At 44.6% G+C, this 19985-nt stretch overlaps 1 protein-coding gene across 2 annotated transcripts in view; it reads right to left on the bottom strand.

Moving 5' to 3' along the window:
• Window positions 1-19985, bottom strand: part of LOC142311437 (protein MTSS 1-like) — a 204654-nt gene that overhangs the window by 28233 nt on the left and 156436 nt on the right. For both annotated transcript variants that reach the window (XM_075349868.1, XM_075349869.1), the window contains exons 7-9: window positions 8544-8701; window positions 6893-7000; window positions 3883-3980 (exon numbers count right to left, since the gene is read on the bottom strand). In XM_075349868.1, coding sequence (XP_075205983.1) covers window positions 3883-3980; window positions 6893-7000; window positions 8544-8701 — 364 coding nt within the window. The remainder of the gene's footprint in view (window positions 1-3882; window positions 3981-6892; window positions 7001-8543; window positions 8702-19985) is intronic.

Genomic DNA, 19985 nt, shown 5'->3' with positions numbered 1-19985 from the left:
GTCATGTGACTGCTGCAACCAATCAGCGGCTACTAATCAGCTGCAGTTCACCAACATTCTGTAGGAATGGACATCTGCTTTGATGAAATAGTAAAGGCTGCAGCGGGTCAGAGGCTGCTGATCAGGCAATGATATATTGTATTATTTTATATGGGGTTCCTGAATTGATTGAAGGGGTTGTTCAGGCTTGGGGTTCAAGCCTGCAGTCACGCTATGGCTGCTGACTTGTGAACCCTCACAGCGTGCAGAGTGCACACTGTCAGGATTCTCTGGTGTCTGGAGGGGGCACATGCATGTGACCCAAAGTAAATGTTTTACATACATATGGTCACGAGACGATTAGACAAGTGAATTGAGAAAGGCAGAACAAGACTACTTGGAATGTGGCTGGAGGTATGCATATTGGATACTTGCAGTCATACTGTCATGTCCCCACCGGAGTCCGCTCCTGCGACTTCTGCTCCAATCGCCAGGCGACGCCGTGTTCCCACCATGGAGAGTGCTAGTGATGGGAGAGGAGTCGGTGCCAGTGGCTCTGCTGGGTGCAGGCTCCGCTCATCCACTAGGCTGGGTTTCACTGGGACCTGCAGTACCACTGGCTGACTGTAGGTGGCGTGTGTCCTCCAGCTGAATTTGCCATCATTCACCTGCACCCAATGGGAACACACCACACCCTTCTTATTCCCCCTCCTGTCATGTGACCACTGCCAGAGATAGTTTGTATTCCTGGTTCCTGTGCTGTTTGTATTTTGATTCCTGTGCGCTGACCTTGCTTGTGTTCTGACTACCTCTCCTGCCTGTCGTTTATGTACCTCACTGCCCGATCCGGATTTGACCTCTGCTTCGTTTGCTGATTACGTCCTTGCCTGCCGATTCTGTCCCTGTTCTGTAATTCCTGGTTTGACCCTGCCTGACGACTACTCTCTCGGACTGCTGCCTTCCACAGGTAGTGATCTCCAGGGACCTGTGTAATTCTAAATCCCTGTATAGGGGTTAAAGGGTTTCAGGGTCCTAGGGGTCCTGCTGGGTGAGTGGCTTTCCTCTAGCCTGTCCATTACAGCCCGTCTGAGTCTGTGGATCCAGGCAGGTGTTACATATATAACCATCCACTCTCAGCTCCGAAGAATCCTCACAGTGTGGACTGTGCGCACTGTGAGGAATCACAAGTCTAGAGTCACAGAGTGACTGCACACTTGAACCCTGAGCCTGGATAAACCCTCTAAGCAGAGGTTGTCACGTAGTGGATAACCCCTTTAAAACAAGAATTTTCAGATTTTTAGTGCGGCTCAAGACTTGTGAACCTTCAGAGGGTGCACAGTGCACACTATCTGGATTCTTTGGTGTCAAGAGTGGGTATGCACATGAGCCCAGGTAAGCATTTTGCATACTTAAGGTCACAAGACCTTTACATAAGTGAATTAAGCAAGGTCGGACAAGTCTACTTGGAATGTGACTGGAAGTATGCAAATTTAATACTTGCAGTCACATGACCACTCCCAGCAATGGAGAATCCTGACAGTGTGCACTGTTTGACTGTAGACTTGTAAATCCTCACAGTGAACAGAGTGACTGCAGACTTGAACTGCAAGTCTGGACAATCCCTTTGAGCAGAGGCTGTCCATTAGAGGACAACCCCTTTAAAACAAGAATTTTCATAATAACAAAACACAAATTCCTTCTCATGAATTGCTGGCTTTAACCCTTGTGTATTAAACTAGGATGCTAATCGTTCCTCATATTTTTGCATCAGTTTTCAGACTTAATAAAACAATCTCAGGACGTCTAGCTGATGACTCTGAAGGATAGGACGTTCCGATGTATAACCCAAAAGGCATATCACCGGGTCATGTTTCACATTCCTGTAGTCTAAGTTAATAAGGCGTTCTTTTTGCTTCTAATATTTCTCTAACTAGGGCAATTCAAAATAACATGAATTAGGTCCACTACTATGTCTCAACAGACTTCTCACTTACCGGATCTGTCACTTACAGTATGTGAACACCTTAAGTATTTGCAACAGAAATTTATGCACCAAAAGCATATCTCTTTGCAGGAAAACACCATGTAATAAAGCATGATACATTGTACACCTGAAGAAGGCTGATGATGCTCAGGCGAAACGCATTGTATTTTAATACTAATGTATTTTAACCTCCATCGGCCTTGATCAACTATTAGTTGGATCGAGTTTTTAATAAATTCTATTGGAAAACTATATTGTTAGTTCTGAATTCACTCCTTTGAGAGTGCTACATCCGGATACCTCATCCTGCATTACAGCGACATGTTGATAACAATTCCCCCCCCCCCTTCCCCGTTCATCAGAATGGATGAAAAATGCCGAAAGAACTGACATGCTGCAATCTGAAACTGCTTCAAATCTGCAAGTAAAAAATTCACTTTGCTGGTACAGTAAAACACAGTTTTTTTCCCCCTGCAACAAAAAGCACGTGTGCACATACCCTTACGCTACACAATAGAACCAGAACCGAGCAAATCAGTGCTCACTAACTGCCAAAAATCAATTTAATGCCAACCACAATCCAGAGATAGACCCTTTGTCCAGATATATATTTAGGGTCCGCACAACAACGGTTTCCATAAAAGAGCCAATAGTCAAAACTTACACCTACACTTGTCTGGAATCAGATGGTAAAGATATCATTTCACGGATATTATAAATTAATATACACGCAAGAATAGAGGTAAGAAGAGTGATTGCGCACTCTAAAAAATTATATAAATTTTATTGAATAAACTTTGATAAAAACAGGTTTCGCGTCACTCGCTTCTTCAGGGGATGTGGTGTGACGTGCCTCACATGGGTGATATGTTTGCAATCACTTTCTTTAATATTTGTATCATTTTCAACAACTGTTTTACATAAATATCTATGTGTGTAAAACAGTGGTTTGTTTCCTAATCATCATTCACTCTCAGGCACAGGCGTTACTTCTGTTATTAGACAGATGTCTATATATACGCTCTACACAGCGTTAGCTATTTGTGATCTGCATAAAATTTACCATCATTGAATTATCTAACTATATTATCCTGTGCATTAGCCTGACTGTCCTATAAATGTATATGCTTTGGTGTAGATAATGGGAAACACCTGGAACAGCTAAATAGTATATAAGTGTTGCCAAGTATACATGTTTGGTTTTGATATGCGCATTGCATATCAAAGGACACTTGAGACAGATGTCTGCACTAGTGGCATACCAACAGCATGGGACTACAGCAAGTCTCACATTTCTAAGGGTTTGGGGCACCAATAGAGGATGTTGGGTGAGAAAACATGACAGCCCCACTTCTCCAAGACTCAATGGTACTGTCAGGCTGTGTTCATCCGGATAGAAGCATTTCTCTACAATGAGCCCAACAAGAGAACCAGAGGCGCCAGCAGTGACAGAAAGGCATCTTCTAATAAGTATATGTTGCTTAATACCTTTGAAGTCAGTGGAGAAAGTATACTTCCAGCTGTGGAAGGATACGACGGATGATTTGATCTTAAAGCCTTACAAAGAGTACAAAATGACAATACATGGTAAGGCGCTGTAAGGGATACAACACTCATATATTCCACCGCGAACATCCCTAAGGCCGGGTACACATATCCGGCTTTTCGCCGGTTTGACGGATGCGGCGCATGCCAGTACAGTGTATACAGTACACTGGCAGCGCAACAAGCGCCGGTCACATGCTGTCATGTGACCGGAGCATGTGACCCAGAAGTTGCGGCGCTGCCACTGCACTGTATCATACTGTACTGGCGTGCGCCGCATCGGTCAAACCGGCGAAAAGCCAGATATGTGTACCCGGCCTAACTCCCTCTGGCTGCACATATCAGCACAAGCGCTGGAATCCGCTGTATAGTACCTGTTGGTGCTGGCCTTTCGTGATAAGGTTCCACTTGGTGAAGCAGGCGGGGTCTGATAAATGAAATTGTAATCGGAGTTCTTCAGATCGTGTATCACCTGTAGAAGAGGATAAGAGAGTCCTGAGACGCTGCTCATGCCCCGTATATTCAGGCCAGATAACGATAAGCCTCTCTATTCTTAATACTCTTTGCTTACATGAAAACTTATAATAAGGAAGCACAGGAGAATATTTTAACACATCATATACCAGCTTTTTAAAAAGATAGTTTAATGGGTTCGATCACTGATTTTCCTACTTCCTATTAGTACAATTTAGGTTAAAGGGGTTTGTCTCATCTTAAATGGGTAAAATGGCAAAAGTCTTTGAAAAAACAAGCAACTTTACCACTTACTAAAATTCCTCTAGTCTACAATGTAGAGATTTTATTGTTTACTAATTGTTGCCAAGGTTACCAGCCATCTTTGCAGTCTATCAGAAGTGGCTTGTTTCGTAGGCAAGGAGCGCACAGTTTGGGTCAGCGGCTCAGCTATGCTGCTGATCCAAGCTGTGAATTATCACGGATGAAAGCGTTCCTGAAGATACAAGATGACACAACCCCTTTAAAGGGAATCTGTAACTACGTTTTTCCAACCTCATCTCAGATCAGCATAATGTAGGAAAAGAGACCCCAATTCCAACGACGTATCACTCAGTTTACTGGGTGCAGCAGTTGTGACACAATTAGAGTTCTTAAATGTAGCATGAAGGAGAGCGGAGAAAGCGAATCCCGTCCACAACACCGCTCTTGGTGTACATTGTATATTGACAGTGAGCTGCTTATCAGAGGAGGGTAGGGGTGGTCGGACGACTTGGTGAGAGGCAGCTAGTCCTAGCAATGATAATGTCCAAGTGATAAAACCATTATTGTAAGTAAACCGCACACAGCTTAATAAATGAAAATCGCTGCAGTCTGTGTTTCAGCCCTTATACCCTGCTGTATTTAGATTACATAGCAAAAACTTGCTGACAGGTTCTCTTTTATAGAGGATGGTCCTATGTTCAGATTCCTTATCTCTTTCCCATAGTGCAGATAAGTTACTAAGAGCATCTTGCACCCCGGAGAACTTGTAGTCTGAATCATACAGAAAACGCAATGATATGAGGGGACAGTTTGTACTGTGGAATTGAACCTGTTTTCCCACAGATGATCGCAGATTGCTATGGTTCCAACAGGGGAGGGGAAGCAACAGTAACTAATGTCTAGGGTCCCTTCTGGTGTAATCCAATTCGGAGAACCCTTTGATATAGTGATGTTTGATATTTTGTATAATAGAACAATATCTACTCATCTTGTGTTTAGTAACAGATCTGTAAACATGGCGAATAAGCAACTGCAGGCATTCTAGAACAGTTGCAAAGGAAATTTCCACAAAGGTACAGATTTCCTTTCAGGCTTGGATTGTTTGTGGCTAGTAATGAGCAACAGGATATAGCCAACATTAAACTAGTGAAAACAATGAACAGAGGGGCACAAAGGCGGCTAGGCAAGGAGCACAATGTTGCGGAGAGCAGTCGTGTATCTATGACCACAGCGACATCTTCATGACAAATAACTTCCAATCATTCATCAGACTGGATCAGTATTAGGCCCTGTTCACACTGTGTTTCTACTATGATTATCTGAACATATGGACATGATCATTACATGAAAAAAGAAGCTAATTTAAACTCTTGTTTATGTCACTGCAGTCTATAGCCCCATCGGAGGTGTCATCTGGATCCCAACAGAATTTCCATTTTAGGGGAGTTCAGACGGAAACCCCGACTGCACTGGAGAAATGCAGTGTGTGTACAGGGTCCTAGGCTGCCACATGCTCCATTGTATTTCAGGTTAAGAGATATTAAGTGTGAGGATAGTGTGCTGTGTAATGTCTGCAGCGGGGAAGCAGGTCACAGGAAGGAACTAGGAGTGAGTTCATAGTCTGATAATACAAAGGACTCTTGCAGGCCAGCTCTCTCCATATTCCCTGGACACCGCGTGTATATCTGCAGTGATAGACTCCCAATTCCTGCTGTGAATGAACCTGGCAGACATGATACGCTCGCCCTGAGAGCGTGCTGACAAGCGCACAAGGAAGGGACCTACAATAATGAAGACTATTCTAAAGCCCGCTTTACACGCTGCAATGTATCTTACAATGTGTCGGCGGGGTCACGTCGTAAGTGACGCACCTCCGGCATCGTAAGGTACATTGCAGTGTGTGACAGGTACGTGCGATTGAACGATAAAACGTTCATCGCACGCACATCATTCATTCCTCATGAATTAAACGTCAGGTTGTTGATTGTACCCGGGGTAGCGCACATCGCAGTGTGTGACACCCCGGAACGATGAACAGATCTTACCTGCGTCCTGCGGCTCCTGGCCAGTAATGCGGAAGGAATGAGGTGGGCGGGATGTTTACGTCCCGCTCAGCTCCGCCCCTCCGCTTCTATTGGCCGGCTGCCGCGTGACGTCGCTGTGACGCCAAACATCCCTCCCACTCAAGGAAGTGGACGTTCGCCGCCCACAGCGAAGTCGTATGGACAGGTAAGTACGTATGACGGGGGTTAATCGTTTGTGTGGCACATGAAACAAATTGAACGTGCCGCACATACGATGGGGGCGGTTACGATCGCATATGATATTGTATGCAGAATCGTAACATGTAAAGCAGGCTTACGTTACTCCTCCTATTAGGCGTTTTGGCTATGGAGATTTTCACGTAGGCATTCTTTATGGTCGATAAACCAAAACTCCAGTTTGTTTTCCTAAGTATTCATGCCTCTAATACCCCTTGACTTTAGTCTTCACTCAATTTCATTAATTTCCTTTTACATGCCGTTCCCTTATACTTGCATTAGCAAATGGATACAGGAATGAACACTACGTGTCAGACATAGGCCACGATTAGTGCACCAAACCTAGAGCACAGGTCATCATATATGAATGGGGTGAATTATCCCCTCACTAGGACCATAAATGTACCTGCTCGCTCAAGGGGGGCAGTTTATTTGGCTCTGTTGTCAGATTTGTGAGATCTTCCAGGATGGTCTGTAAGTGCGTTATTTCTCCCAGCATGCCAATCTCCTCATCCTATTAAAAAAAGTATACAAAATTGATCAAAATCACCAGCAACACGTCTATAACTCAATAAGTCCAGGGTACTTTTTTCATATTTAGTAAAGTAATGTGTTAATTACTAATGTTAAAGCACCACTCCAGCGTTTTTTTTCCCCCCACTGCTGCAGTGGTGCTTCTAATTTTTAGGCCCCTGCTCCCCAGAGTTGTCTTCTGTTATTGCCATCACTCCGTTGGTTGGTCTTGGGCAAATTGTGATCTTCCAGCTGTTCCAGTGTTTCATGGAGCTCACAGGAAGTCACAACTCAATCCAAGTCTATGAGAGCCTCATTCTGGCTGTCATAGATCTGTGCCGCGGAATAAGAGCGACACCGAAAAAAAAAAAGTGAAGATGCTGGAAGGTGAGTATATTATTGAGGGCAGGGAACTTAGATTAAAAGCATCACTAACAGTTAATGGGAATCTGTCACCAAGTTTTTACTACCCCATCTGAGAGCAACATAATGTAGAGGCAGAGACCCTGATTTCAGCGATGTGCCACTTACTGAGCTGTTTGCTGTCATTTTGATAAAATCAATGTTTTCTCTGCTGCAGATCTATTAGTTAAACAGAGCTCATGAATATGCTGGACTACTTGGCAGCAGGCCAAGTAGTCCTCTAATAATAATCTACAGTGATTTTATCAAAACTACACTAAGCAGCCCAGTAAGTGAAACATCACTGGAATCAGGATCTCTGCCCCTATGTTATGCTGCTATCAGATTAGGTGTCAAAAACCTGGTGACAGAGTCCCTTAAAAAAAAAAAACAACAACAAAAACACACACAAACACACTGCAGTGGTGCTTTAATTAGGCACTACCAGATAGTTTACTTTAGGCCTCATTCACACATCCGTGAAAAAGTGGCGCCCATGTCATGTGTGTTTGGATCAGTGTATGTCATCAGTGAACGGTCCGTGTGTCCATTTTTTATCATCAGTTTCTTTCATGGATGGATAAATACGATAAATGACAACGCTTTTCCATTCTAATCTTCTGCAATGTTAAATACAGACAGCTTACAGATGGCACACTTATGGCATCCGTGCGCTGTATGTGTTTTTTCACGATCCCATAGACTTGTATCGGCCCTGGTCATCCATGGCAGATCACAATCCCAGACTTATATAGGCCCTGGTCATCCATGGTAGATCACGATCCCATAGACTTGTATAGGCCTTGGTTATCCATGGCAGATCACGATCCCATAGACTTGTATAAGCCCTGGTCATCCATGGCAGATCACAATCCCATAGACTTGTATAGGCCCTGGTCATCCATGGCAGATCACGATCCCATAGACTTGTATAGGCCCTGGTCATCCATGGCAGATCACAATCCGTGAAAAACAAGGATATGTGAATAGTATCAAAGAATATAATGGGTATATACATGAAAAAAACAAACAAAAAAAAACCCTAAATAGAACTCCTACGTGCAATATGGACATCTGAATGAGGGGACTGATTTTGGTAACAGTGCTCACTACAAATCCCAGCATGACCTTTCAGAACTTACCAAAACAGGCTTCAGAAAAGACACAAACATACAGAAGCGGCCTCGTTCCTCCACCAACGCTCGATAAACAGCCCTCTTCTCCGTTTCTTCAAGAAGCATGTACTTGTCATTGACGTCCTGCAGGACACTGTCCAGCTGCATACGAGCATCATCTTTGCCTTTGGGGAAAAAAAAACAACAATTGACCTTGAAGACATGACCTCAACAGACAGGGATCTGGTGCACTCGTGTTACCAGTGAGCATCTTATCTATGGTTTACATATTGCACTAAGCCAAGTGATGTATAGAACAGTTATGGTGATAGCATATCTAAATCGTGATAAACACAACATCCCGTCAGGCAGATTGGCCTTATATCTGGATTAAAGACTGAAATATGGAGTCTTTCAAAAAGTCTTGCCATAACGTATAACGCAATGCTACTTAAAGAGGACCTGTCCCAAGTAATGAGTATGTCATTTTTACTTGATGCGAGTGGCACTGTTCTCCTGAATTTGGCATTGCTTTGGTTCCTGCACCCCTTCACTTCTTAGATATGACCCCTAGTGATGGGTGAGCGTGGGCAGAGCCTCGAACATGCCAATCATTGACTTTTTATAATGCTCGCTACTCGCATCAAGCGTTAAGTAATAAGAATAATCTTTTTTTTTATATAGTGCCATTAATTCCACAGCGCTTTACATACATCATCACTGTCCCCATTGGGGCTTAAAATCTGAATTCCCTATTAGTATGTCTTTGGAGTGTGGGAGCAAACCAAAGACCCCGGAGGAAACACGGGGAGAACATACAAACTCCTAGCAGATATTGTCCTTAGTGGGATTTGAACCCAGGGTCCCAGTTCTGAAAGACTGATGTGCTAACCACTGAGCCACCGATCACTAGTGACTACCTCTTCCCTGTATATAAATCCAATATTTTTAGCTATATTGGCATGATCATCAACTCTTCTCTATGGAAGTCTTCTTGAAGACTACGCCAACTATCTAGAAAGACTAATAAATAAACACTGCCAGATTTAGGAGAACAGCGGTATTCACAAGACGTAAAAAGAATGACATATTTGTGCTAAGTGACAGGTCCTCTTTAACCTCAATCGCTACGATTTTTGAACAAGGTGCAGAACCTTCTCTAGCCTCCAGATGTCGCTGTTGCAACCACCTGTAGTGTTTATTGACTGATGACGACAGCAAACTATATAATGTATGGATGTTTCCGTGGAAAGAAAGATACAGCACCTCCCTCCAGGCGGTAATTTCTAATTATTTGTGATCATACTAAACTGAAATCATACCTATGCAGTCATCCAGAGACATTACCATCCTCTTCGACTAGCATCCAAATAACAGAACGACACCATGTAAGGCCAGGCTGATAGCTAAAAGTTCTCTATATGATTCAACCGCATGCGTCCATTCGATCATAGAGATTTCTCAATGGAAAGGCGTAACGATCACATCTGAAAATGAGCCATCCCGCTAGCATTGTCTGAGTTATCTGAGCTTCATTACTAGTATGTAGCTTTGTTCATAGCAGTGTGAGCAGGATTTAGGCTTTGTAACTCTTTTAAGGCAGCAACTAATAAATTTGCAATGCTGCTCAAGAATGTGAAGTAACAAATGGTTGGAGTGACAGCCTATGCATGCCGCTCACACAGCTGACACGCAGCAGCTGGACCGTCATATGTTTCTGTGAGCATTACTCAACAGTAAAAATACTCCAAGAGTCACAAAGAGCCAGGAGAAGGCAGCATTAGTAATGGCTTTCATGGATTTCAGTGGCTGTCCAGTGAGGGGAGAATATTCCAGCATTACAGGCAACGTAAGAAAACCCAAATATACTGGAATGTTTAACATGGTGTGACTGCCGCACTGCTTCTGACTCTGGCAGTATTTATTTCTGGTTACTGTGCCTGAGACATGGCCTTATCGTCTCATTATATAAATCAAGTGTTCATAGCCAACTGGGCGTGTACCTCGATGCCTCCCCTATTAAAGAGTTGGGATCACACCAACTTGGCAATCAGCTAGCTCTTCGACGCCTCCCCTACTAAAGAGATGGGATCACACCAACTTGGCAATCAGCTAGATCCTCGACACCTCCCCTACTAAAAAGTTGGGATCACACCAACTTGGCAATCAGCTAGATCATCGACGCCTCTCCTACTAAAGAGATGGGATCACACCAACTTGGCAATCAGCTAGATCATCGACGCATCTCCTACTAAAGAGATGGGATCACACCAACTTGGCAATCAGCTAGATCCTCGACGCCTCTCCTAGTAAAGAGATGGGATCACACCAACTTGGCAATCAGCTAGATCATCGACGCCTCTCCTACTAAAGAGATGGGATCACACCAACTTGGCAATCAGCTAGATCATCGACGCCTCTCCTACTAAAGAGATGGGATCACACCAACTTGGCAATCAGCTAGATCATCGACGCCTCCCAAATTAAAGAGTTGAGAATCACACCAACTTGGCAATCAGCTAGATCATTGACGCCTCCCAAATTAAAGAGTTGAGAATCACACCAACTTGGCAATCAGCTAGATCCTCGACGCCTCCCCTATTAAAGACTCGGGATCACACCAACTTGGCAATCAGCTAGATCCTCGACGCCTCTCCTACTAAAGAGTTGGGATCACACCAACTTGGCAATCAGCTAAATCCTTTACGCCTCTCCTACTAAAGAGATGGGATCATACCAACTTGGCAATCAGCTAGATCCTCGACGCCTCCCCTATTAAAGACTCGGGATCACACCAACTTGGCAATCAGCTAGATCATCGACGCCTCCCAAATTAAAGAGTTGGGAATCACACCAACTTGGCAATCAGCTAGATCCTTTACGCCTCTCCTACTAAAGAGATGGGATCACACCAACTTGGCAATCAGCTAGATCCTCGACGCCTCTCCTACTAAAGAGTTGGGATCACACCAACTTGGCAATCAGCTAGATTATCAACGCCTCCCAAATTAAAGAGTTGGGATCACACCAACTGGGCAATCAGCTAGATTTACATAAGAATTACAGGGGGGACATATCTCAGGAATGTAGGGTCACAGGAACAACAGAAAAACAATGCCAGATTCAGGAAAATAGCACTTATACAAAGTACAAAGATGACTTATTTTTGAAAAGCGACAGGTTTCCTTTAAATATACGGTAGTAAGGAAACGATAGGTGGAAGATGCACAGTGTTGCACACCGCTCTAACATTAATACACCAATACACACTGGCGTCGCAGCAATATCAATGTTTTCATTATACAGCCCCCAGCCATTAGTTACTCCTGAGAGTCGGGACTGGAGATGTACGTGTCTGGAGCTGCTCGACAGATCTCACATATGGTAATTAAATCTCTGCAGGGAACATCGAAAACGTGCATCCTGAAAAGGAGTGATCACCGCTTTTTTTAAAGGACATGTCACACAGATGAAGAGTCCTCAGCTCCTGGGCCGACACAATACACAATGCATTACTCTGTATTGCGGAGGCGATTCTGTTACAACGCAATCACAGACAAAGCAAAAAATGTCAGACGTTGCCCCTGAAGGTATAACGCATGCATGACCTACTTTACCTACAGCCAGCGCCCTATCCTCACCGGGAATATTATAACTGTGCGGTCAGTTATCGTGGAGACTACATTAATAAAGTTACTCCACAAAATAATGATATCATTATAATGAATAAGCAACTCCCTTATATCTGAACCGCTCAGTAACATAACACTGGCATAAAGCAGTGTGTGCGGTAAATTGATGGGTACATAGGGCATCATTATTTTGTACGCATTCTCTTGAACAAATGCATGTTGTGGATTTAGTTGTTCCTGGACATGGGGCAACAAGTGGTAACAAGTCATACACGGGGAAGATCTGGAGGCTGACAGGCTCTTTAATAAGCATCCAATGTACCCATTCCCAAACCTCACCAGTGCTCCTAACCCAGTAATGCTCTGGGCCACGGTGCTAGTCAACTCCGAAAACTCGGTGCCGATGCCAATCTGCCAGGACACACACTTCTCCACTATGTGAATGGTGTTTGGGGGAAGGGGGGTATCATGCCATGGTTTAAAGAGGTAATTCAAATAAAACATTACCAGAAGGTCTAAAAATTAAGAAAATCCAGCGCAGTCCTCAGGTCATTTAAAAAGAAGTATTCTCATTTTATTGTATAGAATTCATTAAAAATCCATCAGATATGTAGCAAATTATAGTGATAGAACAACGCATATTGATGCTCTGAGAGCATGAATAAGACATAGCGTCGAAACGCGTTGTTCTATCACTATTATTTGCTGCATATCTGATGGATTTTTAATGAATTCTATACCATAAAATGAGAATACTTCTTTTTAAATGACCCGAGGACTGCGCTGGAATTTCTTTATTTTTGGATCTATTGTGCTAACCCAGCTACTCCATGCATTGAATCCCAGCTGATACCTGATTGCAGCTAATCGGTGAGCTGAATCTTTCTTTCTTTATTATCAGAAGGTAGAACATTGGTTTTAATGGGTATCGTAACCGACATTGATAGATTCTAACAGGTAAGGGCACAACTGCCAAGATCTCCACCATTACTAGCAAATTCCTACACTCCACAGCCAGGAGGAAAGGGGAAGAATGGACAGCTGCCATAACCGCCACTCTCCTATCACCCGAGTCAGGATCCATCAACCAAGTCTCCCCCTAGAAATATGCCTTACCTCCTCAGGCCTCATTCAGACGTCTCATGTTCACATACGTGTTCTTTCCATAATGGCCACAGAGAGAACACGTATCCATTATATAGAGCGGTTCCCATGTCTCTGTTTTTTTCTGCAGAATGAGGGTCCTTAAAAAAATCATGGCAACCTGTCATTTTTCAGTCCGTGACTAGGATCAAATACACCCCTACAGGTTTATGGGTCCATGGAAATCACAGGCCGTGCACGTATGACATAGGTCTGCAATCCGTATGTTGTCCGTGATTAATATTGTACTGAATATGAGAATCAATGTAACCTATTTTTTCATATGTGAAAAACAATGATAACAAAAACTGAAACCTGGACTAAACAATGATAAAACTTGGATGAAAAACATGGATAACACATTCTTTTGCATACATGGAATCATTGACTTCTGAATGAGGCCTTAAAGGGAGCCTGTCATCAACTTTTATCCCCCTACCAAAACCACATATATAACTTTGCAGCAGCCCTTTAAAAAATGAGCCTGTCAATTGCTTTATGATGCTAGACTGCCAGTTTAAAAGCAAGAAATTACACTTTGAAGTTTCATAGTTTTTAAGGTTAAAGGTAGACTCATGTCCATCAAGTTCAACCTATAGCCTAACACAGGGCTGGGCAAAGTGCAGCCAGCGGGCCACATCAGCTCTGGCTGTCCCAGTCCGGACCGCAGACCGAGACAGGGAAGGGCTGAAAACAGTGGACCGTACCATGCCCTCTGCCGCCGCCCGTCTGACACCGCTGCTGCCCACCGGCTGATATCAACATGATTTGCATACTCTGTATGCAGACACGGTGAACACATTGTTGGAGGATGCTGCGGTCTCCATCTTCCACCAATCAGCATGAGGCACAGGAAAAGCAATGACATCACATCATCACTATGTGATGTACTACGTGGAGCATCAGTGCACCAGAGGCCGGAGAAAAGCACCAGGGGAACAGGAGCGAGGAGAGTATGTGGTGGTTTTTTTCATGTGTATGAGATGTTTGCATGTATGTAAGATATTTTAGCACCTATAAATAGATATCAGCTTTTTAAAAGTGTAGTTTACTATGTTTGATAATTCATTTTCCTACACTTTAGTAGTACAATTTAGGTTAAAGTGGTTGTCTCCTCTTAAATGAGTAAAATTGCAAAAGTCTTTGAAAAAAAAATAAAAAAAAATCAAGAAACTGCAAATTTACTACTAATTAAAAATCATCTAGAATGTAGAGATTTTATTGTTTACTAATCTTTGTGAAGGTTACTTGCCACCTTTGCAGGCTATGAAAAATGTCTGTTTTTTTAGGCAAGGAGCGCAGCAGCTGCAAGCTCTTTGCTATAGAGCTTGGAAGCCTTGCCCTGTCTTTAGCTGGATCTTGCCAGCTTCAGTGTCACTGTGCTCCTCCGATGCTCTCAAGGCAAAGCTCACTCTGCTTACAGCTTGAGAAAGCGTACAGTTTAGGTCAGCGGCTCAGCTATGCTGCTGATCCGATCTATCAATTATCAAGGAGAAAAAAACAGGGATAAAAAGTGGAAAAACGTCCGCGCTGCTGTGCCAATAAAGAGTTAATTCCAAATAAGAGCAATGCAGGGTGGTTTATTCTACGTGTTTCGGAGAAAACCCTTCTCCTTCATCAGGAAATCCACCAAAAATGGTAAAACAGAGGCATTGGTGCAGTTATAGATAGAAAAAAAAACCGATCACATGATAAGGTCAAGGAGGAAAGTGTTCCTGAAGAAACAAGATGTGACAATACCTTTAAAGGGAACCTGTCATCAGAAATTTCGCCTAAAACCTAACAGATTCCCCCTCTGCAGCTCCTGGGCTGCATTCTATAAAGGTCCCTGTTATGATTGTGCCCACTTTCTGACCGAAAAAAAGTGTTTATAAAGTTGTACCTTTTTGGCTTCTGATTCTGTAAATCCGTCACGGGGGCGGGCTGCCTGATGGCCGTTATTCTGCCCCCTGGTTCTGTATGCCGCCCCCATCGCTGATTTCAATACTTCTGGACGCCGCCCACTGCTCCAGCCATCCCCGCGCATGCCCAGTGCTCATCTCTCGGGGATGAGCACTGTGCCCAGCGTCACCGCTGGTGACGTGCACGCAGGGTTAAGATTATGGGCGGTGCTGTGATGTTTATTCCTAAGCAACCGCCCATAATCGCGGGGCCGCGCTTTTCCCCTCGGCCTGCTTCGGCCAGCAGCGCGCTTGCGCAGAACGAAGCAGGCCGAGGGGAAAAGCGCGGCCCCGCGATTATGGGCGGTTGCTTAGGAATAAACATCACAGCACCGCCCATAATCTTAACCCTGCGTGCACGTCACCAGCGGTGACGCTGGGCACAGTGCTCATCCCCGAGAGATGAGCACTGGGCATGCGCGGGGATGGCTGGAGCAGTGGGCGGCGTCCAGAAGTATTGAAATCAGCGATGGGGGCGGCATACAGAACCAGGGGGCAGAATAACGGCCATCAGGCAGCCCGCCCCCGTGACGGATTTACAGAATCAGAAGCCAAAAAGGTACAACTTTATAAACACTTTTTTTCGGTCAGAAAGTGGGCACAATCATAACAGGGACCTTTATAGAATGCAGCCCAGGAGCTGCAGAGGGGGAATCTGTTAGGTTTTAGGCGAAATTTCTGATGACAGGTTCCCTTTAAAGGGAATCTGTCCCCAGGTTTTTGCTCATCTGAGAGCAGCATAATGTAGGAAAAGAGACCCTGATTCCAACGAAATCCCGACCCACACAGTCTAGTTCCCTGGATCCACATCGCATCACATAATCCACTGCCCATAACCTGTAATATTATATTTTTCAAGAAATGCATTCAGCCCCCTCCTGAATTTTAGTAATGGATCAAGCATTAGAACATCATAGGGCAGAGAGTTCCACAGTCTCACTGCTCTTACAGTAAGGAATCTGCTTTAGTCATTTTGATTTAACCTTCTTTCCTCCAGTCGTTGAAGATGTCCCCTTGTCCAAGGCCTAAGGCCCAAGTGTAAGAAGATTGATAGAAACATCTCTGTACTGTCCCCTCATATATTTGTACATTGTAATAAGATCGCTTCTAACCCTTCAATTTTCCAAACTCAATAACCCCAAGTTTAATAACCTGTCTGGTACTGCATTCCATCCATTCCTTTAACACTAGAAGTCCCAGAAAGGGGTCATTTAACATTTCTACCTTTGGAACCCAGGGAGCTCGAAATTTCTGGGCCTTCTAGTGTTAATAGCCTTGTTTGCTCTTCTCTGTACCCGCTCTAGTTCTGCTATGTCCTTCTTATACACCACAGAACAAAATTGTATACAGTATTTTAAGTGTGGTCGCAGTAGAGACTTGTATACAGAAAAAACTATGTTCTTCTCCTGAACATCTATGTGTCTGTTATTGCATCCCATTATTTTATTAGCCTTGGCAGCAGCTGCCTTAGGCTATGTGTCCACGTTGCTTTTTACCTGCTTTTTTGCTGCTTTTTCAACTGCAGCGTTTAATGGCAAAATAGATGTGCTCTGCTTTTCAAGCAAAGTCTATGGGAATTTGGGTTTCTTGTGTCCACTATGCAGTTCAAACTGCAGCCATTTTCTGGCAGAAATTTGGGCAAAAACTCTGCTTTGCAGTTCAAAACGCAAATGGCAAAAACAATTGACATGTCAATTGTTTTTGCATTTGGGTTTTGCACTGCAAAGCTGAGTTTTTGTCCAAAGTTCTGCCACAAAAAGGCTGCAGTTTGAACTGCATAGTGCGGACAAGAAACCCAAATTCCCATAGACTTTGCTTGAAAAGCAGAGCACATCTATTTTGCCATTAAACGCTGCAGTTGAAAAAGCAGCAAAAAAGCAGGTAAAAAGCAGGTAAAAAGCAACGTGGACACATAGCCTGACACTAGTCACTAAAGTTGAGCTTGCTATCCATCCACATACCCAAGTCTTTCTCAGTAACAGTTTTACCCAGTGTTTTACAATTTAGCATATAATTATAATTTTATTTTCTCTATCTAAGTGCATAACCTTACATTTATCTACATTAATCTTCAATTGCCATTGTTCATCCCAAGCCTCCAGCTTAAATTAATATTACAGAAGGATTTATGTATCTTAATCTGTGTAGGTTACTCTGCAGAGTTTAGTATCATCTTCAAATATTAAAATTTCTACTCTGTATGCCCCCCCTATAAGGTAATTAATAAATATGTTAAAAATAAGAGGGCCCAATACGGACCCCTGTGGTACCTCACTGTTACCTATGACCCAGTTCGAGTATGTTCCATTAAAAACACCCTTTAAAAACCACTAGTTTTTAACCCAGATCAGTATGAAAGTGCATTGGAGCATAATCATTCACTTACAGCTTCTCAGTTTCTTCTGTATTCCCTTACCAAACAACTCCATCTTCTGCTGCTTGACAGGTCGTTTTCTCTAGTTCACTGGCCACTGATCTGTCAGCCAGTGGAGGATGCCATTAGGTACTACATGCAACAGGACGTTGACAAGTACGGTAAGTTCATCGTCACGCCTCAATGCACTTGAAAATTGAACTTCAAAAATTGATTTCTCATTGCTAGAGTAACACTGTGGGGTTATGAAGGGATAGAATGTCTTATCTTTTAAAGGGATACACGGATTTGGGGGGTTAAGGAGGGATTGCGGACAGGTTTTCTTCACGTATATATAAAGAATCCTCTTTGGCTTGTGTTTTCTTCACAGCTGGTGCCAAGTTGTACCCCACCCCACCCTTCTATATAGCATGAAAGATTAGGAAGCCCTGCCTAGGATTGTTTATGCTCTACATCGTATTACAGGAAAGCTCAAGCATGATTTCACAGCAGGTCTGCAAATGTGAACTTTGGAAACTTTGGATTCAAGTGATAGCCTGATTTAAGTTCAAGAATGCACTTTAACTCCTGCTCTGGAACATTTCATAACCGTATGACCAGTGCTGAACATTTTTTACTGCAATCTCTAAGCAAACTAATAAAAATAAAATGCCATTTTAATCTTTCTTGCTTTCTCAGCGGTTTTCTTCGTCTTTGAACCGGACAGATAGAATGTAATAGTATTGGATTGTAAGGCTGAGCAGGTGCAATGTATATAGGAACTAGCACATAATACACATATAAGTTCCAAGACGGATCATAAATAATGGAACGTACAGCCAAGTTGGATACCGAACTACAAGCATCTGTTTCATGTACCTGAATTATCGAGCCAGGATAACTGTCACGCTCCCCGGGTCCCCTGCCCTGCTCCCCGGCTCACCTGCCACGCTCCCCGGCTTCTCTGCTCCTCTCCCCGGTCTCCAGCCTCCTTTTCCCGTGGTCCCCAGGCGTCCCGGCGCCCGTCTGCTACACACCGCCAGCCCGGCTCTCCTGCTTCTTCCTCACCGCTCCCTGCCCTGGCTTCTGGCACCCGGGCCGCGCGCATTCGCATTAGGGCGCGCGCGCGGTCATTGACCCTTTCTTAAAGGGCCAGCGTCCACTGACAGGAAATGAAGCACACAGGTACAGGGTATAAAGGGGTTTAGTGTCCAAGTGGGCGGGGCCTGTTCTTCGTGTTTCCCAAGCTAGGAGTCAGGTCTCCTTGTGTTTCTGTGAGATACTCACCTCTCTCTCTTCTAGAGCCGATCCTGCCTCGTCATCCGGTCCTACCGAATCCCGAACCCCGAACGCTGCCTATCTGCCATCCTGACAGTCCGTTCCATCTCTGATCCCTGCGGTGACCCGTCATCTCGCTCCATCGGTTCCGGACTCCGCCTGACACCATCTCGGCTTCCGAACCTGAGCTCCGTCACCCGGACTACCATCAGTGACTCCGTGGTCCCAGGGACTTCTACATTCCACTATTTTGCACGGACTATCCTGCTACCTGTAGTGCTCCAGCTACCGGACCCCTTACCATCATCAAGGAGTTCGGCCCAGTGGATCCACCTCCTGGGTCTGCCCGTCCACCTGGCCCTAACAGTAAGAACAGGCCATGGATCCCGCTGAAGCACTAGCAGCCTTGCAGGAGGAACTCACACACCAGCGTGAGACTCAGACCCGTATGCTACAATTCATGTCTTCTGTGGACGCCCGCCTGAACACGCTACAAGCCTCCGTTACATCTTCAGCATCTCGGCTTCCACTAGACAATCCATGGCTCCAGCTCCCGTGGCAGCCTCCTCGGATGCTTCCAGGCTTCGTCTGGCCTCACCACCCCGGTACGCCGGAGATCCCAAGACCTGCAGGGGATTCATAAACCAATGCTCCCTCCATTTCACGCAGCTGCCGCATTTGTTTGCCTCCGACCAAGCCAAGGTCGCGTTCATCATGTCCCATCTAGAGGGTGAGGCACTGGCGTGGATGAACCCCTTGTGGGAAAAGGAGGATCCTGTGACCACGAACATCCAGGAGTTCCTGCAGGCATTTCGTGGCACCTTTGACGAGCCCGGACGCGCCGCCGCGTCTGCCTCATCTCTTCTCCGGTTACGTCAGGGGACTCTGACGGTGGGTCAATACGCCATCCGTTTTCGCACCTTGGCTTCGGAACTCGGGTGGAACAACCAGGCTCTAACCGCCGCCTTCTGGGAAGGACTCTCGGGTCGAATTAAAGATGAGCTGGCGGGTCGTGACGTACCGTCCACCCTGGACGCCCTGATCACCCTAGCGACTCGAGTGGACATTCGCTTTCAGGAGCGATCCAAAGCGGTGTCCCGTGAGAGACGTCCGGTACGGCATT

This window comes from Anomaloglossus baeobatrachus, chromosome 5 (genome assembly GCF_048569485.1).
Source record: "Anomaloglossus baeobatrachus isolate aAnoBae1 chromosome 5, aAnoBae1.hap1, whole genome shotgun sequence".
NCBI lineage: Eukaryota > Metazoa > Chordata > Amphibia > Anura > Aromobatidae > Anomaloglossus > Anomaloglossus baeobatrachus.
Note: the sequence above shows the minus strand (reverse complement) of the source record. Positions and strands in the feature narration are given on the sequence as shown.